The 22412-nt window shown below is 48.3% G+C and overlaps 1 protein-coding gene across 1 annotated transcript in view; it reads right to left on the bottom strand.

Moving 5' to 3' along the window:
- Nucleotides 1-3308: 3308 nt before the first annotated feature.
- LOC111618125 (dachshund homolog 1-like) overlaps nt 3309-22412 on the bottom strand; it is a 56771-nt gene continuing 37667 nt past the window's right edge. Inside the window, exons 9-15 of the mRNA XM_023359935.1 lie at nt 21547-21635; nt 19309-19467; nt 19026-19238; nt 14932-15015; nt 12214-12354; nt 5323-5391; nt 3309-4571 (exon numbers count right to left, since the gene is read on the bottom strand). Coding sequence (XP_023215703.1) covers nt 4552-4571; nt 5323-5391; nt 12214-12354; nt 14932-15015; nt 19026-19238; nt 19309-19467; nt 21547-21635 — 775 coding nt within the window. The 3' untranslated portion in view covers nt 3309-4551. The remainder of the gene's footprint in view (nt 4572-5322; nt 5392-12213; nt 12355-14931; nt 15016-19025; nt 19239-19308; nt 19468-21546; nt 21636-22412) is intronic.

The following is a 22412-nucleotide window of genomic DNA, read 5'->3' as shown; positions in this document are numbered from 1 at the left end:
TAGAAATCGCCGCGTGGTGTCGCCCTTCCGGCACGAAGTCCATTACGAAGGTGGGATGCGGAGCCAAACTCGATACCGATGAGGGGAAAATTGGTCTTTTAATTTAACGCCGATGGGCGGGAGCGCAAGTAAATGGCAAAGAAGATAAAATAAAGAAAGATTGAAGCCGGAAGCCGTGACGTTACCGATTCGGGACGAAAGTTTCCGGGGGGGAGGAGGTGTTAGTTCCAACGTCGGAGAGGGAAGGTAAAGCGGTACCCGCGGCGCGACGACCGACCGGCGGATCGGCGGGAAGTGGGACGAACCGGCTTTTAAACGGAACTGTTATTATCCGGGTCCGGGATTAATATTTAAAGCCGGTGTTCGGTGCCCGACGGCCCAGAATCGGTAATTACGGGTCCCGGTTCCGACCTTAATGGGCACCTGTCGACCGCTCTCTCGGGAACGCCCCTGCGCCGCCCCCGGGCGCCCGACGCGCGGCGGAATTCTTCCCGCCTCCGGCTCCGGGCGGGTATCCTCCGCCAGAAACCGTCGGTGGAGATTTTTTCCTCCGCGTTCGGCCCGACCCGGCCCGACGTCGTCCACGGGAGGAGGAGGCGCGCGCAAGCGCCGCGGCACTCGACGTCGGTCACGCCACCGATCGGCATCGATCGCGGAATTAATACCGGGAGGCCGCTAACGAGGAATAATTAGCGCCGAAAGTAGTGGACCGGCGAGGACCGTAAATCAACGGCGCGTTGCGCACCCCCGGATTTATGACGTTCTTAAGTAGATTTATTACCCTTCATTTTTCAAAGGGGCTTTCTCCACCGGCGCCTTTCTTCTTTTCCGGTCGTCGCCGTCGCGCGCGCGCCGCGGCGACGACTGTGGAGAAAGAAAAGAATCGGTCGTTAATAAATCCGAATCCGTCTATTACTTCGCTCCCCCTTCCGAGCGCGAAAGGGGTGGAATTCCTCCCTTCCGGTTCCGGCTTTTCTCCACCTTCCAGGAATAAAATGCCGACACCCGACGGTGGGCGCCCGAAGGTTTCGGCCATCGTCCTCCCTCCCCCTTTCGCCCGTTCGATCGGGTGACGTCGCCTCCGTCCGGAACCCGGTTCCGCTGGTTAATCGCCGGAAGCGCGACGTCGAGAGGAGCGAACAGACGCGTCGCCAGCCGCGCGTAATTACGTCGGGTCGAGAGGAGAAGGGAAATTGCGTCCGTGAAATTTGCATGGGGGGAAAGAGAGAGCGCCTTCATCAATTACGGAAGAGAAATTACGGACGAAACGCGGCCGGGTGGTCTTCTCGCACGATTCCCGTCCGACATCGCGTGGCCCGGGTTAATGCGAAAACGGGGAATCGTCCGTCTCCGACGTCGTAAAAATCCATCAGCCGCGGGCGACGACGCTAGCCCGCGCCGTCGCGTGACCGGGTCGCAGCTGCTCGTGACAGAAGCGGATTGGGGTCGAGACGCGTCACGGCTCCAATTCCGCCGGGTGATGGATAGAAAAATCCGTCCGGCGGTTCGCTTTCTTCCTCCTCGATCGATGTTTCGGTCCCTTCGATCGTCCGGCGAAAATTTTCCGTTAACGCGTCGGAGGCGCATCGGCGGACGATGCGCTCCGACCGACCGGTTCGACCGGAAATTTCTCGGAAGAGCTCGAAGCCACCTCCGACCTTCGACCCGGAGGGGGAGGAAAGGCAGCAAACGAAAAATTTCACCCGCCCCCTCCGAATTAATCGCTTTCTTTCTCCGCCAGGTGGGACCGACCAATCGAGAGGCGATTCCGAACAGAATCTGGCGCCGGCGGTTTTTCGGTCCTTCCTCTTTCCGGAAGTGGCCGATTCGGATCTACTTCCGGGTCACTTTCCAAACCGGGAAGATCGGCGGGTTCCGCTTCCTTCGGAAACGGGACGAGGGCAGTCGCCTCGTCTTCGACTCTCGCAAATAAAAGTTTCTCTCGCCGCTCCTCTCTGCACTCCTCCGCCTGGGTGCGCAGGCGCCAACGGCCTGACCCGTCCCTCCCTAAAGAAGAGTAATACGGTTTTTGCGCCTGGAAACCCCGGAACCGAACGTGGGTCGGATCCTTTTCGGGTCTGTTCCTCCTCCGGGGAAAAAGTCCGGGGGCACAGAATGGCGGGGGAGGAGTCGGCGTCCGGTTTCGCCGCCGTCATTAACGGTCTATTGTTTTCGGTCGACGACGACAATGGAAGAGGGCTTCGGTCGGACGCTCTTTTAATTAAAAGCGCCGGGGTTAAGACGGGATCGTCTCCCGTTACTTCCCGCCGACTCCATTAGGAAGGGATTAAAACGATCCGAGTTCTTTTGTTTCGTCCCGGATGGCCCTTCCGCCTTCCGTCGCCACGCCGGCTTTTTGCCCGCCCTCCGAAAATCCCGGACCCACCTATCGGATTACCGCCGTCGTCTCTTCACTTCCCCCTCCCGACTTCCGTCCTGGGAGGGTGCGCTTCCCCCTTCCAAACTTTCCTTCGTCCCACTAGGATTCCGGGAAGGAGAGTTTGGGGCGCGCGACGCATCGGTCGCGTACTGGCGCGTCCGTCGGAGCGGTGCGACCAGCGGAAGAGGATGGGCGATTAAGAAAGCGCAGTTAAGAGTGAAGAGGGGCCCCGCGAATCGGAAGGGACGCGTCCGAGCCGATGAGACGGGAGGTCGACCGAGCGTTAAGAGGAAAAGACGCCAATCCCGTCGTCGACATTAGCCGCCACGCGGAACCGAGCGCTTAATCCCGCGCGATCCCGGTCTAATGTCCTCCATTTATAAGAGCGCGAAAATCTCGTCGTTTTCGGTAATTAGGGGGAGGAAGTCGTTTTCTCCCGACGGGACTTGGACCGAGACTCGAACCCGAAAATAATCGGCCTACGATTAAACGAACCGGCGAAGGGTCCGCCCCCTAATTCCGGGAAAATTTGCACGCGCTGCTCTTCCCTTTGTCTTCCAAATGCCGGGAAGCATTTCCCCCCTTCTTACTTTGCCAGGTGGTCGTTACCTGGACGAAAAGTTCTGCGCGCGGACGAATTGGATCCCGGAATTTCCTCCTATTTGGACGGGCGTTATATGCGGGAATAACCGGTCGGGGTCTTTAAGATTCTGCGTTCCGGTAGCTTCCGAAGAGGAGAAACGAGACCGAAACGGCCATTGGCCGATTTTCGACCAATTACGATCGAGTTTCGTCGATTTTCTGTAGGAAACTGGGCCACGAAGGAGGCCCGAGTAATCCACTCCATACCGAGAGAACGACGTATCCGTTTGGTGACGTAGGAATGATGTAACGTCCGCTTTCGTTTCCTTTCGATCCTGTGGTAATCCTCCGTTCCGACGCTTGGAAAGTGTTTCCTCTCAGTAAACGGGAATGGCGGCAGGATGCGTTAAGAATGGAAAAGTCCCGAAGACATTAGCGAAGTTATTTTATTGTTCCAAAAAGGCACAAAGAAAACACATAGAAAAATACAGTATGGCGGTACACGGGAGAGCCTAGCTATGTACACCGACACGACAGAAGCGGCCGAACGGGACGACGTCGCCCGTAACTCCGAGTTTCTTCGCGCGCGCGCGCATGCGACGCGACGCGCGGGTCGACCGAAGCTCCGAGTGTCGGAAACGACGCCGAAGGGGATGGAAAGAACGCGCCGGTCCGGCTTCCGTCCGTCGCCCCTCCGGGACGGAGGGCGGGACGGAAGCCGAAGACGGGAGAACGAACCCGAGCGCCGGAAGTCGGAACGAGTCGACGCCGACCGCGCCGCTTCCCGGGCCGAGGCGCCGACGTCCGCGCGACGGGACGCCGAGACGCGGGCGGCGTCGCTCCGAGCCGAACGAAAGCGACGATGGGGGGAAAGGCGGAATTCGAACCTTTAATCGACTATTATGTACATAAAGACGGCTAAAGGGAGGCGGACACGACGAAAGGGCGCGCGACGGAAACGCGCCCCGCCCGACGTCTTCTCTTCTTCTTCTTCCGCGTCGTTTAAATATATCAAAGAACACGAAGTAGAGTTGGGCGGAGGCCGCCGGAACCTCCCGGAACACATCGAAGACGTAAGACACGCAACGAGTACTATTTAACACGTAAATGACACGAGATATCTTTCGAAGTTCTCTTTCAATATAAACACGAAGGGTGAAACGCGACGACGACCCCGTCGCCATCTTCTCGCGCGCCTCCTCCACGGGGACGTCGGTGGGGGGGAAGAAATTTAGCGTCTTCTCTCGATGGCCCGCCCGCTCCGCGCCGAGAACCGATTCCGAAAATCTTCTCTCAGAAGTTTTCCTTCTCGCCGGTCTCTCACTGTCGATCGTCGTCCCTCCGTCCACGCGTCTCGCCCGGTCGCAAGATGGCGGTCGAAAAGAAGGCGTCGAGCGCCGTCCGCACTTTTTATTTTGTTTTTTTTTTTTTTTTTTTTTTTTACGTATGAAAAAAGTTTGCGGCGATTTTCGAGGCGAGTCGGCGACACCGGAACGGGGAGACGCGTTCGGTTCCGACGACAAAAGTCCGGAAGTGGGTGCGCGGTCATCTCGAGTCGACGACGAATCTCGGCAGACGACGAGGACCCTTCACACCGACATGGGACAATCTGAAACGGAAAGAAAACACCGTCAGACACACACACATACATACACAACGTCCGAGTTTTCTTCTCCCTCCCACGGGAGGGCGCTTTATCGGGCCGGGCTTATCGTCCCCGGGCGATAGGGCGCCCCCCACTTCCGGTGAGGGAGGGGAGGGGCGAAAAGGGACGGGGAAAAAGAGGGGCGGAGGAGCGATCGCGGCGCTCCTTCGATCAGATACAATTAAGACGTTAAACGGGAGCGGAGAGAGAGACGCGGCTTCGCGTCGTTGATAACTCAATATGCGAGTGAATAAGCGACTCTTCTCTTACTAATGGCACCTCCGTGGAAATATTAAATACCGGACTAGTTAATGGATTGTGTCTTCGTCGATGAATTTCAAGCGGTCGACGCCGCTCTTCTAATTGTTGCGTCTCTCTCTAATGGCGCCGCCTACCAAAAATGCGGCTCCCCTCCGTTTACCGGGTCGGAGTTGTGTTCTTTTTTTTATTTTTTTATTTTTACTTTTTAATAATCTCGATCCCGACGATGAATGTTGACGTTTGGGTCGTCCGGCTTTTTGCGCTTCTTAATCCGATTTCCCGGTTTTCCTCCACTAATTTTTGAGGTTTCGAGTAAACGGTCTTCGCTTCTTCCTTCCTTTTCCCCCCAGCCCGTCGTCGTCCCACCCTCCCGGTTAACCGGTCGGTCGCGCCTGCGCGTTAACCGGGGGGAGAGGGGAGCGGAAGAGCGCGTGGAATCCCGTTTTCTACCTACCTTGAACTTTGTGTTCCGCGTCGTTTCGAACGTTCCTTTCGGCTCTCTCCAATTCCTGCGCCAGAGAATCTGAAAGAACAAAACGGGGGAACACTTTTACAACACGTAAATAAAGGGGGGAGCGAACTCTCCCTTACCGCGTGAGTCACCAGTCGAAGGTGGACGAGGCTCGTAGGCGGAGAGAGGGGGGCCCGGCCTCGCCTCCTATCGTTACGTCATCGCCGAACCGGGCCGAGAGCCGGGCCAACGGGAGAGAAACGCGCGCGCGTTTTTGGCGCGGAGGGTGTCGGAACGGGAAGGAAACGAGAAATCCCTTCCTTCCCGCAAATTCCTCCGTAATTCTTTACGGGAAAACGGGGAAATTCGTTTCCGCCCTTCGTCGGCGTTTTCTCCAAAAAACGGACGATGGTGACGTAGACAAACCGTTGGGGGGAGGGAGAAAATAAACCAAAATCCCTTCTTTATAATCGCCCGGTTACGGAATCGATCGCCCCGTTTTCGTCCATTACCGCATTACTCGGCTTTTAAGGGACGGTTGGTTCGTTCTCGGATTCCAATATAAGGACTAAATCGCCCGCGACCTTCGACCTCCGTCGGGCTTAGTACGAACCCGACGGCGCGAGTTTTGTATAGAAAGGAGACGACCAGAGGCGGTTTCGCCTAGCCAGCGATTTGCGAGAAACGGTAATGGGATTTGCGATAATCTGTCGCACTCGCCGTTAAAAAACGCGAGCGATGTCAGCGAGATTTTGTCCGGTTATCTCGTTCTGGCTTATCAATCCTCAATTTTTATTGGTCTAAATAAAACACTAGCAGAAAGAACCACACGGTGGACCGTGATTCTTTCAAAGGCCTTCTTTCAAATCAGGCGAACGTAATTTCTGACCTGGAAATAAATCGCGATGCTCCGTTGTATGCCGTGAAAGTGGAGTACAGTACAGTATAATGGATAGTTTTACACTATATTTAGAGGTGGCACCCCAATTGTTTATTCCGTAATTTAGTTTCGCCTCCTCCACTGCTTTATAAGCCAATCAAAGCTACAGCTTAGGTAGGGCCTGGCGTTAAGAATCTCTAGCAAGACCCGACGTTTTTACTCTTTTATTCGATATAGGGGAAGGGCCTATTATATTATCAAAACGAGTTCGTGTCGAGTTTGTAGCGATATCGCTCTTGCGGTGATTTTTATCGCTGTTCTCGCTTTTGCGTTAGCTCTACTTAGTATTTCGTTACGTTTACGAATTCAAACATGGCTTCTTCAACGTTTACGGGAGAAAAGATAAATGATAAGGGTTTTTCTTAGAGAGAAATTAATTCAGTTACGGCTTATCCCATTATCGAAACAGAGATAAAGCAAACGTCGTCGTCGTCGTCGATCCATTTTCTTTCTACGCCATCGAACGGGGAAAAAAATTCGCGCTACCGAATTTCTCGCTCTCGCTAACACTGGCATGTTAACGAGAGCGAGAAATTCGGTAGCGCGATTTCTCGATTAATTCGACAGTCTTCAACCTCGCCGTAATCTGATAGCGAGAAACGCCGTAATCTAGCCTCGTCACATTCGCTCGCTGACATTTTGTATAAACAGTTTTGATTTCAATTATTATTCGTGTAAATAAGTGAAGCCAGATTTCGGGTATTTTCATTTTTAAGGAGTAAAAAGTGCGATTTTTTTTAAGGTTTAATTTTAAAATTAGATTCGTCTTTTGTTTCCATTAAACACTTCTTTATGAGATCAACTAATTTGTTTGCGGGTGGGTATTATATTGTCCACATAAAGTATCGTTGTCTGGGCAAGATTTCGAAGATATAATTTACAAACAAATCGAACTGTATCGGTGCAAAAACCTGTTTCGATATAATCGCAGCGATAAGCGATCGAAACGTAAGGCTGCGACTATGCAGACGCAAGCGAGCGAATTTTCCGAGCGAGCGAGAATATGTGGCGAGAAGAGGCGAGACGCGATAAATATCAAAACCTGTCAGATATGTGCGAGAACAAGAGATTCGCTTTCGCTAGCGTTATTTCTCGCTTCTCGTTTGTGCATGGTTTTTCTTTGCGAAAACTAAATCTCTCGCAATATCACGCTCGCTCTAAATTCGCGTCTGCATAGTCGCACTCTAACTCGCCCGCATGGAGAGAGAGAAATTAATCTGGAAATCGTTACTTATCGTCACGGAATTGCAGCGATTATTAATTACAAAAACCGGCCGAAGACGAGGACACGTTAACCGAATTTTCCTTTATTTTATTATTATTATTATTTTTTTTTTAATAAGAATAAGCAGAACGAATCCGTTCTTCTTCGTCGACAACTGCCGAGTATTGCGACATCGCGACTATATCTACAGCGGCGATTAGACGTCGCTTTTTCGAAAATACGACTCGATGTTTACTTCGCGTGGAAAAATCGCGGTCGCAAGCTATGCGAAACCTCATTAAGAGGTTTCGCATAGCTTGCGACCGCGATTTCTTCGTTCAGCGCGTGAGGATTCCCACTTTCTTATATTGGTGCATATCGCTCAAAGGGTTTAACGCGCGTACAGAGAACACACCTGACGTTCTGTTTTACAAATAGGCTGTAGATAATACAACTTATACGGCGTTGCGAGAGAAGCATCTAAATTGTAAGTATATTCTATGTAAACTGCGGGATATACAACGAATTTTCTACGTTCCCTTTTATAAATAATCATTCGTACGTCACAGAAGAGAGGGAATTAAATGTACTGACATAGACCATGTTTTAAACATTATAAACACAATTTTATTCGTTTCTCAATACGAGCTGCTACGAAATTGAATTGGATTTGACGGTGTAAGATAACGCAACACATGGGCGATCTGTCAAGAGGGTTCTCTTCTTCTTTATGGGAAACTCACCCCTATTTAGGTGTTAGACACGTGAAGAAAACACGTGGCCTGCCAGTTGGCGAGGTACGAACACTTCGCTCTGTGTTCAGTGGTTTTATCCACTAGGCCTTTGCTGGGCTCGTTGATTTGGTGTCACGAAATCTGCCAAGGAGGATTCTTTCTGAAAGAGTTTTCTATTAAAAACCTACCCTTATTTAAGTGTTAAGACACGCGAAGACAAGCCAGAAAACTCCACGCGGCCAGCCTGTTAGTCAGGCTCGAACCCGCAACCAACAACAAGTGTTCGGTGGTTTTCTGTTCGTTGGTGAGGCGCGAACCCGCGACCAATACAAAGATTAAGTTAAAATATAAATTAAACACAGTAATTTATTGAAAACTCACCCGGGTTTTAAAAAAAGGGGACCGTCAATTGTAACATGTTTATCAGAAGTTATAGGCCTAACTGATTTGTGAGGATCTTCACGCTTCGTAAATCGGCCTCCGTAATAATAGACTTATCTAAAGCTGTAACTTTAGAACCTACTTAAAATGAAATATTTAAAAAAAAATTGCATCGTTTTAACTGGATTTTCATTTATTTAAATAATTAGAATTGATAAGGAGTTATCTAAACCGTTTGGGACGGCAAAATGTGATCTGTATTAGTTCCTTACGCTCTTCGGCCTACTTATAAATGATATACAGTCGAACCTCTAAACGGCGGACATTCGAACATCATAGATTTGAATTGAATTTTAAGGCCATTGTCAAATTAAATACCTACAAACAAGGGTAAATGCAATTAACTTGTGTAATTTACAGACTATCGGCGGGAATCGTTTGGATGCCTCCCCAAATTTACAAGCTAACAAGAATCAACAAAATGAATTAAAATTACCCTACAACGGAATAAATCTGTACGTCCATTAGATAATTATTTTGCTCAATGAGAGGCATCAAAAACGAAGAATGGATTTGGTTTGGTTCAATTAAGACACGGCAATGCAACACATAGGCCATCTACCAGGGAGATCACTCCCGGGAGGACTTTCTGCTGGACCCTATTTAAGTGAAGAAACTCTACGAGGTCGGGATTGTACCCGCCATTATCAGTGTTCACTGATTCTAACCACTCGACCGATGGTGGAGCGAAGTTGCAGGTATTAACTTGTTCCTTAAGAAGAACGCCCACCATTGGCCGAGTGGACAAAAGCTACCAAAATATTGATAGTCAGTCGAGGATTCGCTCCCGACCGGGTGGAGTTTTCCTGGTTTTCTTCACCTAATTTCCCATAAAAGAAGTTCTTCCGGGAGTCACTCCCTTCTTGGCATATCGTTTATGTGTTGCTCTATTCCATCAATCTCTTAAAGGACTTCCTGGAAGCGCAGCCACCGAGTCCTTTTGGAAAGTCGAGTCGTCTTTTGATATGGCGTCACAGAGTCGAAACGAGAGAATAAAACCATTGCATGGTATTTTCATTCTTTTCGCTGTCTTGTACGATTAACGAATGCATTAAGAAGTATAAACAAATTACGGTCGTAGGTAATAGTAAGACGATGCCGATAAAGGTGTACGGAAGATAAAACTACAAAACAATTGGTGACGTGGGGTTTTCCGGATTTTGTAAGGCCTCACGACGTTTGGTACTAGTCTCGAGACACCCGATTTTTCCGTATCGGATCCGGTCCACCTTCCGATGACTTCCGGTAGCCGGAAATGTCGCGGCTTAAGGTATTAAATCGGCCGCGTGGAAACAGAATAGACTTAATTTTTAGATATTTAAGCAACCATTAAAAAAATTCCTGGAGACACTTCGTACAAAGAAACGAGATTTAACGAAATCATTACAACAATAATGACGACAGTACTTTTGTTTAAAAACACCGCCGACGTAATATCCGGGTTTCTGGCTTGTATAATAATAAACAATAAGGATTTAAGAACAACTCAGTTTTAAAAGCTCAAGAAGTTAGACACGTGAAGAAAACACAGAAAATCCTACGGGGCCAAGGCCTTGGTTAGGCGCGAACCCGAGACCGATATAAAATGGATTAATGGTATTCGATGGTTTTACCCACTCCACCACCGATACGCGTTTGAATTATACACTGCAACTGCATGGTTTTGTCGACACTCGGTAAAGGCCTAAACCGGCCATAGTGCCTTTAATAAAATTTGAAATTCAAAGACCAAGGAATCGATTGGTTTTATTTGCCTTTCGAGATGAATTCCTTCGGTAACTGGCCACTATTCACGTGTTACTAAGTGACTAAAACCAGGCCAGTCCGTTGGTCAGGCGCGAACTCGCGACCATCTCTACCAGTGTTCGGTGTTTTATCCACTCGATCACTGGTGGGCTGGCCGAAGAAATAACAGTAAAGCCTTATTATATGGAATAAGGTAACGACCCGAGTATCCCATCTGTGGTCAAGTAGACCCAAAACTATCGCCAGACTAACAGGATCGGGATTTTTCTTCACGTGCCTAACATAGAAGACAGTTTCCTGGGCAGATTTTCCACGTGTTGCCTTGTTTTATTCCATCAATCCAATCTACCCGAGTGTCTATAACACAAGATTAAAAATCCCCAAGAAATCTTTTTTTTTTGTACTTAAAAATAGTTTTTAAATAGATGTCGGAAGCACTTCCCCCGACCGAAATACTATTCAATTTTTGTTTTAATGGCGCAATTGACGGAGCAGGATACCGAATGTTTGACACGTACTGGGAACACAGATCCAATTATTTGTTCTCCCTGTTGTTTTCATTATTGGCACGCTTGTTTTACATACTTTTCCCCCCGAAAACACAACAATATAAATAGACAGAGCGAGTTGTAAATGCGTCAAGTGCCGTTACGGTGTATTAAACTACCGATATACAAATCTGCCCATTTTCATTACATTCTACTCTTATTGTATTTATAATTCTATTCTGCAACGATCGTTCGGCATTTTGTTTGTTTTTTTTTCCGTTTAGACCAATAAAAATCAGCGAAATAAAACAATTTTTATAAACTGTTTTGTAAAACTTTCGCGTCAGGAGGCGCCCCGATATTAAACGCCCTCTAGTGTCGCGAATCGACAAAATCCGCTTTAAATACGTCTATACATAACACTTTATAAACATACCTTATTTTAAGAATTGCGTAGAAGAATACCTTAATAATAAATTCCCACCGATCGATGGCCATATCTACCCTTTTAAGTTCTCCGATCGAAGTACGAGAGCGTTTCGCCCACCTCCGTGTGGTGAGCGACCTCTAGCGTCGATAATTAACGGGCGAATTAATCGGAAGTAAACGCGCCACCGTACGGGCGGTTTGAAAAAAAGTTCGAAGGTACTTTGACCGATCGTCACCCTCCCTCCGCGACATTCCCAGGAGGGAAATTCTTTTTTTTTTTTTCCCTCCTTCCTATCGGAAACACGAGAGAATTTCCGTTATTTCTTTGTATAGAGACAATTAAAAGCGACAAATTTTCGCGATTTTTCTCTCGCTTTATCTTCCCTAATTCTATAAACCCCATCAAATGACCACGCGCGCTCGGATACTCGTCGATTACGTATAAAAACGGCGTGGCGGGGAGTAAAAAAAAAGCGTCCGACGATCCGGAAACTCGGATTAACGCCGCCTTATTCCACTCGTTTTCTCCGTTTACCCCCTTCTCTAACGTCGAGCGCTTTAAAGGATTATCGCCCGACAATTTTACAAATCCGGATTCCTCCCCGCACTCTTCGAAATAACGTTTACTCGCCAATCGATAAGAAAAAGTATCCAGCTGTCCGGCCAGCGATTCTCTCGTTGTAGCGCCGCGATTCTGAGCCCGAACGGTTCCTAATTTCAGATTTTACGGTCGAGATGGGGGGGTGGTTTTAATTGGTTTCGGCGGGGAGGATCGGAGGTCTTCCGGTCTGCAGAATAAATTAAGCGGAAGGTGAAAAGGACTCCGCCCGACGGGTGGGGAGGGGGTGAGAAGGCGAGAAGTGTGGTTAACCCGGTCGACCCCGCCCCCCCCGAAAGAGAGGGAGGACTTACCGTTGAGTAGGCGAATGGTTTCGGCGGAACTGTTGCGCAGTGCCTCTTCGTACTGAACCCTTTTTTTCATTTCACTCTCCAACTGCTCCTGAATTCTTCGCCTGGATTTTTTCTCCTTCTTCAGTCTCTTCTGGTACAGAACTGCCAACGAAAACGTCCCCATGACCGCTTCCGAACATAAATTACGCGCCCGATAATTAAACGACGAAAAAGGGGGCCGGACTCGACACGCGCGACAAATAATTAAAAATAACTTATCGCCTCGATTGGGTGTCGCCTTACGACTCGCGCGACGTCCCCCCCTCCGAACTATTGCGGATACTCGGGCCCGCGTTTTATATATATACATATTTTTTTAATTATTTCTTCTCGTCGGAATTTCGGCGCGAGACGGGGAGAGCGAAAAACGGAAGTGACGCGCGGAGATTTTCGTCCGGGCGCAATTTCGCGCACGATTTACCTCAAGTTTAGCGATTCTCGAAGGGATAAAGGTTTAATTGTATTCGTTCGAATTTCCTTTAATTATCGGACTTTCGTCACTTTTCGTCCCGGATCCGTTTGTTTAGTCTTCCACCCGAATCCGTCTCGCGCCATTGTCTTCGGGTTAATTTAAGACCGATTTTCCTATTAAATTACAGTCGACCGTCCGGATTTAATTCCATTGTCTGCTCCGTCCCTTCGATCGCCCCACCACTCTCCTCCTCCTCCTCCTCCTCTTCCTCCGTCCCCACCGACACCTCGTCTGGCTTAAAACTACCTCGGAGTGAAGCGCGGCCGGGTCGAACGTTCGAAGCCGGCGTCGCGACAGCGGGACACGTTACCGGAGGGGCGGGGGAAGACGCGACAGATGTCACTTCCGGAAAACGCGGAAGGTCCGACGGAGCGGAGCGCGCGATCGGAGAAGACATTGATTAACGAGCGCGCGCGCCACTTCCCCCATCGAATACCCCCGGGTTCGATAATCCCCGGTCCTTTCTACGGAGGTAGAACCCGGCCCGGCGCGCTCGGGTGACTAAAAAGTTCGCGCCTCCACTCTCCCTTTCGGCGCCGGGTGGAGATCCGGTCGGCGCCGCTGCGCGAGTGCGCGTCGTCTTCGGGATCTCGCTCTCCGAAAGAAACGTCGGACGCCGTCGGTCCCTCTCTGACGCGTCGCGCCCCTCCCCCTTATTTTTTGTTTTGTTTCGATGTTTGCTAGACGAATCGGACCTTCCGTCTCTTTACCTTTTAACCGACCGACTTAAGAGGAGAGGACGTCTCTCGCTTCGTCCATTAACTTTCTCTAACCCACCTCTCTCTAAGGGTAAACTTTCTCGCCCTCTAGCGACGACGACAATCGTTTTCAATGCCGTTGCAGGCGACAGAATCGCTCGTCAACTAGCCAGCGAACGAGCGAGCGACGAAGCTTCCGCTCTCGGACCGACAAGTCGAGAGTAGAATTTGTTTATATTCTTCGTCGGGGTGGAAGAGAAATTCGGAGATTCGCGATTTCTTTCGGACAAAGGGTTATCGGGCCAAGGATACTTCTAGTGTTTTTCCTAGAATAATGGAAAACATTTTCCGCGGTTACTATTGGGGAAAGGAAGTTCCACGAAAAGCGTTACGAAAATTCTACTCCCCTCTTGGCGTAGGCGAGCCAACCGCGCTCTTGGCTCGTCACTCCAACTCTTTTTGCCTCCCTTACGTCCCCCCGAATGACCCACGGAATGGCGAACCATTTCGGAACTTCGGTGGCGCGCGCGAGAAAGCGACAAAGTTTAGACGCGACTCGAAACGAAAGTCTTCCCCCTTCTTTTGGACTAAGAACAAAAGCGAAGGAGCGGTGGATCGGATGGAAGCTTTTTTTCTCTGACGTAAATTTACGAGAATTCTGGGTAAAAAAATTCGAGAAGAAAGAGAAGAGTTTCGGGAGGAGGAGGAGCGCTTAATTCGTGGCGTAATAAAGCGAATTAATTAGGGGTCGAGAGACGAGAGCTTGGAGTGGACGTCGGTAACACGAAACGATAACGTAAATGGCTTATTTTAGCTATTTTAAGACACGCGCCGGACGAATAATTATTGCCGGAAACCGAATATTACGACGTCAAACTTCGTTACGTCGCGCAACTTTATACCCCCGCGTTCGACACGTCGCCGGGGTTCGAGTTACGCGCCGCGCGCGGCTCCGTCACTTACGTTTAATTCGCTTTTAACTGCGTTAATTGCGTGGCTCGTTAGAGTCCGAGCGTAAGGTAAGGTCTTCCCTCCCGGAGGGACCGGTGCCAAAAAGGAAAGGAAAAGAGTCGAGCCCCGCGAGACGTCGTTTCGCCCTTTCGGGCGGGGGTTCGACCCGGGCCGGCATCTATCAGAATCGTTTTTCTGCCACGTCGCCCTCTCGCGGACCGGCGTTTAAACGTCGATCCATCACTCGACGCGTCCGACTTCCGCCGTCGACCCCGTTCGAACTCGCTGCGCTTAGCGATCGAAGGAACCCAACGGAGCGGAAATTATTCCCGAAGCGGAAAAAAGAGCGGTTTTCCGGTTTGATTTGAGTATTTTTTTTTAATTATCCCTCCCGCGAATATATTAAAAATCTTCTAATCTCGACCGAGAAATTTGGTTTCTAAGGGCAACCAGTTAGCGCGCGTTTAATTGTCATTCCGTCCCCCTTTTCGGAGATTTTTCTGATATATATTTTTTTTAATCACCCGAGGTATAGAAAGAAAAAAAGAAGAAACTCACTCCTTATTCTCTGTTCTTCCAGCAATTGTTTTTCCAAGTTTTCTCTCAGCTCTCTTTCTCTCATCACTTCCATCTTCAGTTCGGCTGAAAAAGACGAAGGAGTTGCCTTAAGACCCTTTTATTAACGCCTCCTAACTCTTCCCGAGTGAAGTTTGACGGCGTAAAATTATTATTATTATTATTATTGCGGCTAAAATCGGCGAACAAAATTTACGAAAATTTCCGGACGGGAAAATTTAAAATGGACGAAAGGGGTCGTAACTAGTAAAAAATCGCCGAGTAGACTACTATTTTTTAGTTGGGCCATCGCCCGAGTAAACTGATAAATGTGGGAAAATTTCGTGGAGTCTAAATTCTACTCTTAAATAATAATTAAGGAGTAATTTCGTTTATTTATCTTGTAAATATCGGGTTACTTTCGGGAGAGATTTTGGCGATTTTTCTTATATAATTCGTCTGGCAACACTAATCGACGATCTGTCGATTAGTGTTGCCAGGATTTCAAATTGAGCCTGAATATTCACAAATATTATTTTAGTTCTGATCAGATCGGAATGCCAAATGTAATTACGCGTTAACCCGAGAGATAAAATAAAAAAATATCCGTTTTCGATTCGTATTTAATTAAGACGCATTAACCAACATTTCTTCCAGAAAAACGACCGATTTGTAAAAGATCCGCCAGGAGTCGAATGCGGTGACCTACGATTTAGGGAAATATCCCCGATTCTGAGGTATTTTTCGAATAGAATAAGGGGCATTCAAAATTTACGAATGTTCGAGTATCACGAGACGTGGCGAACGTTTTACGATCGGTCTAAGTCTATCTTACCTGACATTTGTATTTGTTACGGTGCGAACAGATCATTCCAGTCACGCCGTCTAGGGGGCGTATTCGTATTACGTAAGCGTAACTAGCCTAGACATTTCCCCTTTAATTAAATGTGACGGCATCGGCCTACCTCCTCCGGACTCTGTAGATTTTTCTGTAGTAACAATTCGAAACGTCGAACATAAAATCGAGGAAGAAACGAAAACCAAAGCAGGAGATTTCCCTTTTCTTTCCCCAGAATGCTTACGTTATACTCGAATCTCGCACTTATTATCGTCGAGGAGTGATTTGTCTTCTTCCGATTCCTTCGCTTCGCCGGAAGTTGGGCGTGATTTCGAACCGAGAGTTTCGAATTAAGGAATGAATTAGCGAGAGTTTCTTTTTTAATCGCCGAACGGAAGTTAAATCCGGCGACCGGGAAAATTAAAAATTATTATTATTATTTTTTTCTTTTTGGGCCGGACGAAGGCCGGTTCCCGGGGGAATATAGACAAATAGAAAGTGGCGGAGCGTTTGGAAGGGAGAAATTTTTCGTCGTCGGATATAAAAATTTACATTCGGCCATTCTCAGTCGTAAAACGGCGCTACGAAACTTCATAAACCGACGAGTCGCTAATTAAAGCGCCGTAGAAACTCCATAAATTACCGAGTGGCGACGGCGCAACTCTACCTTATAGAGCGAGCTCGGGTTAATCAGACGCTAAAATTTCTCGGGACTCGAACGCGAATCGCCACAAAAAAAAAAAAGAAAGAAATGCCTTCTCGATCGCCTCCGACCCCCTCGTCTTCCTCCTCCCCCCATTCGGCCGCGGTTCCTTCCGGTAGTTTTTCACCCTGGAACCTTCCCTGTCGCTGTTTTCGATTCGGGACGGAAGGGGGCGTCGCTGTCTCTCTTATAATCCCGGGACGGAATTAATCTGGCCTAACGGCGCGACGCCCGACGGCTAGAAACGGTACTAAAAGAGTTTTCGGAAATGGAGATTCGGGAATGGCCGCTATGACGGAGCTAACGATGAATGGGAATGCGGGGTTTGTTTCCCGAATCTAAAACGGTCGAGCGATAGAGGAAGAAGAGAAAAAGAAAACAATTTTTCAAACACTACCGTTTATCTAATCGACGGGATACCCAGAATTCCCTTAACGGCGGGATCGGGAGGAGCATGCGCGGAGACGGTGGCGGACCCCCGATACCCCGATGATTGATGAGCCGTACGTGTCCCGGGGCGGGAAAAAGTGTCTATCTCCATGGCAACGGAGACACCACGTGCGGGCATTGTCGGTGTCTAAGCCGGAGTGACAATTGTATCGGTGTCGACTCGTCTAGCATGGGAATTAACTTAGTTTGCGGACCGGGGGAAAAGGGACGGTCGATGATGGATTATAGTTAACAGGACTTGCGAGACCTCCGCGCCATTTGTTAAAGTGCCGAGTCGCACCTTTCTCCGTTGTCCGCGGTACCCGAAACCCCCTTCTTCCGTCTATGGCGCGGGTTATAAGACTCCCCCGAGGTGGACCGGAAGAAGGGTCCACCTCGGCCCCTGCCCCCCCTGGACGGCAGGGGTGGACGATCGGAGGTGGAAGTGGCAATTTCCGAACCTCCGGGGATGGGTTTTCCGGTCGGACGACTTCGGCTCGGACGGGAGGGGAGGAAAGAGGGGTGGACGAGTCAAAGTGGGTAGTTAGTAGGGGGCGCGCGCCGGAGGGGGACGGCAGCGAAACGACGACATGAATTAGGAGCCGAAAGTGGTGCCGGGCGTGATTACGAACTCCGAGCAGGTGATTAGGGTCTTATCGCTACTTAACAGTGACTACACTTGTTAATGATTTACCGAGTGGAACAAGAAAATAAGTAACAAAGTCTTGGAAAAGTTGGCCCCCTCGCTCGCCCCCCCGACCTTTTGTTCGCCGCCACCTATCTCGTCGCGTCGTACATAATAGCGAGATAAGGAATTCTACCCCGCGCTACCGTAAACTTTTGCCACGGGCCTACCCCGGATCCTCCGCAGCGCGCGCTACCACCGTATACATTATACTCCTCATAAAACTGCAACGAACAGTCATTTAATCACACCGCCCGCTTTCCCTACGCCACTTCCATTCCTAATTAAGGAGCCTTTACTTTTATCTGCGAGTCTGCAGACTCGCTCAAGGATACTTTCCCCCCTTTTTTTCTCCTCGTTTTACGGTTCCAATCGCCAGATAAACACTCGTCTTTCCTTCCCATCGGTTTCGGTTTCCGTCCTTTTAAACGCCCCGGGATTCGCCCGATCTTTATCCCAGCTTATGAAGACGTCACGTCCGTCCGTCCGTCCGTAATCTCCGCCATCTTTATTTATTTATTCTTTCTCTCTCTCTCTCTCTCTCTTTCTCCCCTTTTTTACCTTTCGGGACCGGGTCGGGCGGGGGAGCGCCTCGTAAAATTGGGCGCGAGAATCCGAGGAGGAATAATTAATTAAAAGAACGGAAGGAAAGACTTAGGAGAAGAATTAATTAAACGGCGGTACGACCAGGGGATAAACAATTACTATCTACGGCGGAGGGAAAAATTTCGATAAACTTTATTAATGTTGATTAACTTTTAAATTTTCGGCATCTATTTATGTCCGCGCCCGTTTTCCTGGAGGGACACTCTCGCTTCTAGTATTTGCCAGACAAGATGTCGCGTAAGGAAAACGAAAATCACGCGCGCTGCTAAGCATAAAGCGCCACTTGGTCCTTCTTAACTTCGTCCCGGATAAATTCTTGTGATTTCAGAAATTAAATATTCATCAAGGTGGATCCGGTACATCTCGTCTTGAATATTAATTAGTAATAAAATGAGTTCCGCACGCCGAAGTTTGGGCATTTTTCCGCTCTTCGCCCGCTTTGCAACGAGCAAATAATGGGGACGGAGGTTTATTTTCGAGACGAAGATTCATACTCCTTTATTCATATCGGTAAACGGGAATATTGGGAAACGCTTTAATGACGTTATAAAGACTTCCGAAAAGAAAGTAACCAGTGTTCGCTTATAAATTAAGACCAGGCAAGAGGAGGAAGGGGGGGTGTGCACAAAGGCGACGGCGGCCATATTTATAAGCTCCACGTTTTATTATTAATGCTTTTCATATGTAGAAAGCGGCAGTCTTTTCGTCCCCCCCTCCTTCCGTCTTTCCCGTCGGCGGCTTTCTCGCTCACCGACGGGGTGAGCGAGAATTATACAACGCGCGACGATTTAATCGCGATTTATCTCCGCGGTTAATAAAGCGTCCAGACAAATTACCTTTCTCCACGCTGATCTGTCTGTCTTGTTGTCTGGCGTTGTCGGCGGCCACTTTGAGCAAACCCTGAATGTTTCTCAGGAGGGTCTCGATGGACGACACCACCTGACCCGTGGCCGTCATCCCGTCTACTTGCACGTGAGGATAGAAAAGGGCCTGGTTCGTCAGACGTTCCGAGTTTCCGGTGCTCGTCACGTCCGGATTGTCGCTGAAATCTGTAAAAAAAAAGAGGTGTTAGTTGGGGTGGCCTTTGCCCGTAATCTGCACGTAATTGGATTTTTATACCTTGTTCTCTGTCGTCCTCTTCGTCGTCTTCGCTGTCGTTATAATCGTCTTCTTGACAATCGTTGTATGCCGTTTCGCTTCCGCTGTGTTCGCCCCCTCCTCTCCGACTGCTGTTCTGCGACAAGTTGAGTACGGGACTGTGACAGTTAACCGATGTACCTGCCATCAGAAATTGCTTTTCAAACGTTTTCACGTCGCTTTCCCGACGGAAAAGCGCCCCTAAAAGCGATTTTCACGCGCGGAAAACTCTCACGCCCGCGACAATAGAAATGGTTACGGGGGAGGGAGAACAGGAAAACACCGAGCGAAAGTAAGTGTAAAATGACGTAACGTAGTTACGGGCGCGAATTCGGTTACGGAAGATGGAAGAGAAGTTACGCGTAAATCGCAAAAGGTGGGGAAATTAATCGAACCAGCGATAACGAAGAAGGAAGCGATCAACAGGGCGGTCGCTTTATTCTATCAAATCGGATCAAAGTCTTTATTAAGACAAATCAAATATTTCCACTGACAAAGAAGTACGTTTTCTACTTTCTTACGAAAATTTATAAATAAAATGTCACGAGCTTCGAAATACTAAGGAAATTCGCAAAGTTTAAAGCGACGCGATCGGCGACGGCGAGACAAACGATTAAAGAGAAGAGACGAAACGGAGCGAGAAACGCGACTACAAATGGCGAGGAGCGAGAAAAGAAGACGGAACAGAAGGTTATTAAAATATTGGGCTCGAGAATGTAGAGGGGGAAAAGACAATCTGCTACGAGAGTTAAGAGGCAGATGGTAGTGTAAAGAGGGAAGAAGAAAATAGGACCTATCGGGTCTGGTAGCGCCGGCAAAACTCGCTAAGCGACTTCTATCGGATGGTAAAGGGGTCGGAGGGGAAACGACCGTTAGAGAGTGTCGCGGCGTCCACTTTACGTCATCTTAAATAAACAGGGAGGGGGACGAGATTCGCACGTTCCGCGTCGCGTGGTTATTAATCGCTTCCCGTTCCGGCCACCGAACGCGAATCCTTTTAAGTAATCTCTCGAGTATAATAGTAAAATGGCGACCAGATCTAAAGATCGGAATCGATTGCGGTCCGATCGATCTTCGTCTTCGATCCGATCGCGTTTTAAAAAACTGCCCTCTAGTAAGAGGAGGGAAAAGTAATTTCGCACGCGCGTCGTCGGAACAACATTTAAAAATCCCTTTAATTTGGGGAGTTCCGGAAACTGCACGTTACTCTTTCCGCCATTTTGGTTCGTACCCCGATCTATTTCGATGTCCGACAAAGAAGGGTTTTGAGTTAGATAAAGGCATTCTTAAACGATCGGGTACAGTATGTGTGAGGGGGAGATCCGTCACGTGCCAATAATAGAGCACCATTTCCGTTCCAGGCGGAAATCGAAACGGGAATCTTTCTCGATTGTTTCGATAGAAACAGCTTGTTGATCGCGCGATATTACTCCGCAGATTAAGGAGGCATATCCGCCAGGGCCCTATACTGGGGCCTACAACGATTTAATCGTTCGGTTACTTAGATACTCCGTATTAATATATTACGCCTTGGTGTTTGAAACGGGCCATTCTCTTGTGTTTGTAGCGTGAAGGTGAAGAAAGCGACGACACGCTTCATCCGGTTTTGTCAATTTTTAAATTAATAATAAGGGTAGGAGTCGCGCGGAAGACAAGGAGAACGAGGTATTCTTCCGGGATCCACGTTGTTCTTAATTTATTTAAAGGCCCGTTTCGTTTAAAAAAAGAAATTGGAGGAGGGGCATAACTCGAGGAAGTCTTGGGATTCGTAACAGAGAAAGAAATAAGAGAGTTTTTACGTACTTACGATCGAGTTATCGCGATTATAAAATGATAAAACGGCGCCTTTTTAAGGCCTTTCTCCGGCCTTAAACGTCCCGGTGTTTAATAGAAACGTTGGAAGTGTCTACCCGGATCCAATTGTTGCGCGCAGGTGGTAACCCGGCGCAACAATTGGATCTCGGGGGTGGCCAATAACGCTCCTAAATAGGACGAGTCGGAAAGAACATAATTAGTAGGTAACAATCGCAAGCGATTAATCTAAGCGAGGCGATATTTAGCGATGTAAAAAAGCGAGTAAAGGAAAGGGTTGTAAAACTCCAAACTGCCGAAGAGAAATGAGGAAAAAAAATAAGACTTTGAGAAGAAGAGATGAAGGGAAGGAGGGGGAGTTAATTAGAGAAACGAATGACAATACGTTTATTGTTTATGGGGACTTACCGTTCACGTATTGGTCTTTCACTCGGTGGCATTCTAAATTGTACAGACGTTCTTTGGCATCTAAATTGTCCACTCGATCATCGCGCACCCTGAAAATACAACAAGGGTATTTAACAAATAGGGAAATTTTTCCGGGATTTATTCGGGTGAGGGAAAGGGGGGGAGAGAACCCATGGCGTTTCTTAAACCCCGACGATTAATCGAACGGGCTTATAGAGAGAGTCGGCATTTGGGCTTTCGTGTCTTCTCTGTGGTGACGAATGGTGTCTTTCCGAGCAAAGCGTTGTTTATTTGTAATTAACAGGAGAGAAAATTAAATTTTAATTACGCTCGGACAGGTGAAAGATGACAGAACGGAGAAATGATACAGTGTTTGTATGTGGGACGTTAAAAGGTGTATGAAATATGATTTGTGGGTTATTAACAACGACGGGCTCTGGAGATGTCGGTGCTCGTTGAGATTCGCGGAATAAATGGCATTTCGACCCGTTTCTCCATATTATTAATAATAATAATATATTTCTCAGAAATTCCCTTGTAAAAAAAAAATATATATATGTATATATACACTCGGAACCTCTATCCGACGGGAAACCTGGCATTTTTTGACGGTCCAATTATTCTCGTTTTGCGTAACGAGCCACTTAAAAGCGTTTCTAATTAGTAAATTTCCACCCTTCTGCCGAGATTCGTAACTCTTTCCTGCCTTTAAAAGAAAGAAAAAAAAAAGACACTACCCCGGTAAACTTTTGTGACGTCACACACACCACGAGTGGTTTTATCCAGAGACGATTGGCGATTTCGGTAACCATGGCGACCCGCATGCCAGTGCATTAATTTGTAAAAACAATAGATATATCTAAACT

The sequence above is a fragment of the Centruroides sculpturatus genome, unplaced genomic scaffold, assembly GCF_000671375.1.
Source record: "Centruroides sculpturatus isolate CEXI.00-Female unplaced genomic scaffold, Cexi_2.0 scaffold146, whole genome shotgun sequence".
Classification (NCBI taxonomy): domain Eukaryota; kingdom Metazoa; phylum Arthropoda; class Arachnida; order Scorpiones; family Buthidae; genus Centruroides; species Centruroides sculpturatus.
Note: the sequence above shows the minus strand (reverse complement) of the source record. Positions and strands in the feature narration are given on the sequence as shown.